The 5,896-nt window shown below is 42.7% G+C and overlaps 1 protein-coding gene across 1 annotated transcript in view; it reads right to left on the reverse strand.

Moving 5' to 3' along the window:
* The window catches only part of LOC101851291 (nephrin), a gene marked incomplete in the record, with an annotated part of 41,563 nt that overhangs the window by 32,657 nt on the left and 3,010 nt on the right, over positions 1-5,896 (reverse strand). Inside the window, 6 exon segments of the mRNA XM_013087192.2 lie at positions 196-321; positions 1,092-1,247; positions 1,928-2,080; positions 2,823-3,110; positions 4,502-4,688; positions 5,217-5,362. Of these exon segments, the coding sequence (XP_012942646.1) occupies positions 196-321; positions 1,092-1,247; positions 1,928-2,080; positions 2,823-3,110; positions 4,502-4,688; positions 5,217-5,362 (1,056 nt within the window).

The raw sequence follows: 5,896 nt of genomic DNA on the forward strand, positions 1-5,896 counted from the left end.
AAACACATACACACCCACAACACACACCCACACACATCCAACACACACACACTGAATGTATACACGAACATACACCAACAAATCCTTATACATGCTAATAGACATGTGCTGACACTGACACAAACACACACACACACACACACACGCACACACACACACACACACACACACACACACACACACACACAGACCCACCTTTATACCACTTGACATCTGCTATGGGGTTCCCTCCTATAGAGATACACGTCATTCTCTCCAGGTCCCCGGCTCGTATAGAGGAGCCCTGCACGTAGCCGTTGATGTGAGGGGCGTTGGGAGGGTCTGTAACACCACAACAAAACTTACTCAAATACTGCTCATCACTCTTTGTTTAACAGCGCTATCCATTGCTTGGTCAAAGAAGTGCCATGACAGGGTTTTAGTTTTAGTAATAGTTTTACGGCACTTGCAACACAATAAGGTCACGTAAGTGCTGAAGATTAGATTTGTTACAAGAGAGTAACAAACATAAAAAAGAAGGAGGAGAGATAAAGACGATAGTTGATTGATAAGAAAGAAGGAGCAAACTACACCAGAGCACCCGCCAACCACCCACTGACAGGATTTGGTTTAAAAGTGTCTTTTGTGATTGACAGAAATTTATAGAGACACAAACTTCCACAAAGATCTGTAAATTATATACCACAAAATATTACTTCAGGACCATAAAGAAGGAATGTAATCATATCTCTCTCAGTCTATTATTCATGTAAAAATCACCAGCAAGAAAAAGACACAATTATTTATAAAGGTCTGTAGAAGAATACAAAGATTAGTTCAGAAAAAATTTGAAAAGAAAGATTTTATACCTTTCTCTAAACTTTGTATTGAAACAAAGCAAAAGATTAGACCAGTCAATATATAATTTCAAATTCAGGAACACTTACTTCATACATCTCTGTATTGAAACAAAGCAAAAGATTAGACCAGTCAATATATAATTTCAAATTCAGGAACACTTACTTCATACATCTCTCTATTGAAATTAAAGAGGTAAAAAGAAAGAAACAAAACAAAATGAGAAAAAAAACCCTTGTGTAAAAGATACATACACAAAACTGTGAGAGTGACCATGTCTGCGACGGTCTGTCCGAACTCAGAGTTGCTCGCCCGGCACGTGACCTTGGAGTTGTGGTCCTGGTGCCTCACGGTGACCCTGACCCTCGACGTGGTGATGTATCCTCCGTCAGGAGACTCGCTGTACGTCTCTGTGGGTGTGGGGAAAGTGGGGGTAAGAGAGACACAAGGCATATTAGGCGTCAGCACCTCTATCTGTCAACACACACCCTCTTCCTTACAAATAATTATCACCAGTTTAACTATAGCTTACAGAGACTTTAAAGAGATAAGATAAGATAAGATAACACAAGATAAGATGAGATAAGATAAGATAAAGTTTATTTATCCACAAGGGAAATTTTGGGTGGATCTATTAGAACATCAACATACAAAGATCCAGCATCAACACAGAAATCCTATTATTACATTCAAGCACAATGACACACATGCAACAATGCATAGCTCACTCACACTCACACTCACACAAACACACAAACACACACACTCTCTCTCTCTCTCTCTCTCTCTCTCTCTCTCTCTCTCTCTCTCTCTCTCTCTCTCTCTCTCTCTCTCTCTCTTCCTCCCTCTCCCTCTCTCTCCCTCTCTCTCTCTCTCTCACATACATACACATATACACATTCTTTCTCTCTCACTCACACACACACACACACACACACACACACACACACACACACACACACACACACACACACACACACACACACACACACTCACACACACACACACACACACACACACACACACACACACACACACACACACACACACACACACACTCACCCACACAAAAACATTAATACACACACACCTGTAACGTCACTCCTGGGTAACTGGTTCTCCTTCGACACCCACATGATGGTGGCTCGAGGGTTGGAGTTGGACGACACACAGGTCAAGGTCACCCTCCGACCCGCCTTGACTGCCGACTGGGCACCAGACATGGTTACACTGGTCGGAGGGACTGAGGACAGAACAAGGCCAGGACATTTACTAGACAGTTTTGCTAGAGTTCATAAGGAGCACAACAACATGATAATAGCCATTTATATCATCAAACATCACTGACAAATAGTCTGTGAGGTCAGGGGGAATTATAATTATGATTTCACCATCTTATGTTGGAAAATGCTTTAAAACAGGCAAACCAAGCAAGTAAACACCTTAAATCTATATCTTTTCAGAAAGTAGAACGTAAATAGGAAATTGAACTCACTAAGAAAGAGTTGAAATGTATGGTTATAATGGTTATATTTAAAAAAACAGGATAAATCTACAAAATTAGGGGCTCAAATCACTGCCAATTAAATCTACCAAAACACCGCAGAATGAAACTTATGGCCAATTAGGCCATTGGCACTAGGGGGGTTAACAATTTGCCCCCACGGGACACCGATCGGTGTCGGTGTGATATAGAGTATACCGCACCTGTATCCAGGTCCGTGGGGATAAGTGCTGCACACTCTGCGCACTGCGTGGGTGGAAAGTGTTAATATTTTATTCACAAAGTGCTGGAACAAAGAAAGACAGACAGGAGAACTACGCAGGGGCCTGCCTGCGACTGTTGTCCTCCAACCACTGACACAGAGGAATAAATAGTCCCCTGTGGGCCAGGAGTCAGTGAGATCAATACTGTCAAGCATAGTATGTCTGTGACAAGGCATTTACTACATGGAACAATTGTTGCAGATCACATAGTTACTCACAGTGAACGGTCAAGCGGTACTCCGAGGTCAGCGGCTCTGTGGCCACTAGGTTGGTCACCTGACATCGGTAGACGGCGTTGTTGTCGCTAGGGCCGACCTTGAAGGTGTACTCGTTGATGGCGCGGTTGCTGCCCGAGGTGAAGCTCCAGTCTACCGGCTGGTCGTTACGGTACCAGGTGACCGTGCCCAGCGGGTTGCCTCCCTTCGACACACAGGTCAGCACCAGGGAGTCGTTGATCTTGACCACTCGGCCACCGTAGCCGGAGATCTCAGGGGGACCCGGCGGGACTGGAACATACAAGCAACATTTTAGTCCAGTTCTAGAATGAATTTTAAGGCACTTGTAACACAAATACGTCATATAAAGGTCAAAGATTAGAAACCATTCTTTGAGTAAATGGAAGCACATTGCCATAACAATAGTCATGTGGCATCCAGAAAGAAAGTTTGTTTGCGGTTTGAGAAAAGAAAAGCACATCAACACCGTACCATAGTCAAGCACGCACATAGGAAAATTGGTAGGAGATGGACATTTTTTCGTAAGGTATGAAATTTGGTAGGTATGTATGTATTCTAAATATAAAAAATTGAGCATGTAAAAAAAAACTGCAGGCCCTGAACATCTCTTCACTAAGTGCCCGTTTGCTATGTACGTATTCACTATGTGCATGTCTGCTCTGTACATGCTAAATTGTAGTCATCTAAAGCCTGCAAACAGAATCTTGGTTGGTTTAGTAGAGGTTTTACGGCGCTCGCAACTGCATAAGGTCATATGAGTGCCAGAAAATTAGAGGTGTTACAAGAGAGTAACAAACATAAAAAAAGAAGGAGAGGAGATAAGGACGATAGATGTTTGATAGGAAAGAAGAAGCAAACCACACCAGAGCACCCGCCAACCACCCACAAAAAGAATCTGTTTCTGAGTTTTGTTCCAAGTAAAGAGAAGAACAATGACACAATAATGGTCTTCTCGTGCAGAGGACAAGTAAGGAAGGCAGAAACAACAGAGGGAAGACAAACAGTCAGACCAATCAGTGGAGTCCTTGAACTACTCATGGAAAGAAAGGACGTTGACACCGTTATAGTCAACAAGCACTCACAGAGTGAAAGACAGGCAGACAAAAACAACGGAATGAAAGACAAAGACCCATTTTAGTTTTGGTAAGAGATTTACTGTACTTGCAAAACAATAAGGTCATAGAAGTGCCGAAGCTTAGAGGTGTTACAAGAGAGTAACAAACACACAAAAGGAGGAGGTTAGATCAGGACGATCGATGTTCGATAGGAAAGAAGGAGCAAACCACACCAGAGCACCATCCAACATCCCACTACAACCAACTTTACAATACACGAGACAACAGTAACAAGTGCAGTACTCACAGAGTATACTGAGTGAGACAACAGTGACAAGTGCAGTACTCACAGAGTATACTAGGAAGACAACAGTGACAAGTGTAGTACTCACAGAGTATACTGAGGGAGACAACAGTGACAAGTGTAGTACTCACAGAGTATACTGAGTGAGACAACAGTGACAAGTGCAGTACTCACAGAGTACACTGAGTGAGAGAACAGTGACAAGTGCAGTACTCACAGAGTATACTGAGGAAGACAACAGTGACAAGTGCAGTACTCACAGAGTATACTAGGAAGACAACAGTAACAAGTGTAGTACTCACAGAGTATACTGAGGGACACGCTGGCAGTGAGGGCAGGCCCAAACACAGCGCTGTTGCTGGCCTCACAACGGTACACCGCCCCATTCTCCTCGTGGTGGTTGGACAGGGACACGGTCAGGGTGCTGCGGGCCGTCTCGCGCTTGTCGCCGGGCAACGACTCCACGCCGTAGCGAATGTTCTCTGTCACCTGACAGCGAGAGAAGGAAAGAGTTCACCTCAGTAACATCTCACTCAAGACAGTCACTTTTTAAGTCTCTTATGTTGGGACTGGCAGCATGACAGCTATGTGGTTGTCTCAATCTCTTTAAATGCTCAGAGCCGCACAATGCATCAAGCAGTTTTTTTATTGCTAGTATGAATGTCTGCTTATGTGTAAGTGTTATTATTAAGAGTATATGTTTTCCTGTTTATTCACTAGTATTTTGTGTCAAGATGTATTGTAAAGCACCCCTAGAGCAAAGTTGAATGGGAATGGGCACTATAGAAATGATCGTTAGTATTATTACCACAACTATTACTGTACTTATTGTTATCCTCATCGTCATTGTTATTATTATTATTATCATTATTATTACTATTTAAAAATTATTATTATTATTATCAAGATTTCATTTTTGCTGTTATAATTATTTTAAAAGCAGAACATTTGGTCCCACGACTTCCAACTTCCGATAAAAACTCCATCCAGCTCCAACTGGCCAGACCGCGCACCCACCTTGATCCCGTTACGGTACCAGTCAATGGAGGCAGCGGGTCGGCCCAGCCTGGCCTCACAGGTCAGCTCCAGGGTCTCCTGTGTGTGTGGCACCTCCACCGTGGAGCCGTTGTTGTAGTCCAGGATCTTGGGCGGCTCGCACGGCACTGACCACACAAACAGAAACACAGTTTGGTTTTTTTTTTAGTAAGAGTTTTACGGCACTTGCAACACAATAAGGTCATATAAGTGCCGAAGATTAGAGGTGTTACAAGAGAGTAAAAAGTAAAGTTGCTCCCGCATCCGATTCGGAAATTGGGGATTGCCTTGTTAGTGAGAAAACTTCCTGGGCCTTCGACATTATATTGTGGCAGGGTGGCCAGTTCCTTTCCACGCCGCCTTTGCTTCCCCAACTGAGGGAGTAACAAGCATAAAAGAGAGGGAGGAGAGATCAGGACGATAGAAGTTTGATAGGAAAGAAGGAGCAAACCACACCAGAACACCCGCCTACCACCCACAGAAACACGGATTATGACGACTATAAAAATACTAATTATAATGATAATACTACTAATACTACTTCTAATTGGAATGATGATTGGAATGACAATATTAATGATATTTAATCATAGTAAAAAATTATATTAAAAAGTAATAACAATGATAAAATTGTTCATAATAATAACAAAAACAAATAGTAG

Source organism: Aplysia californica, unplaced genomic scaffold (genome assembly GCF_000002075.1).
Source record: "Aplysia californica isolate F4 #8 unplaced genomic scaffold, AplCal3.0 scaffold00556, whole genome shotgun sequence".
Classification (NCBI taxonomy): domain Eukaryota; kingdom Metazoa; phylum Mollusca; class Gastropoda; order Aplysiida; family Aplysiidae; genus Aplysia; species Aplysia californica.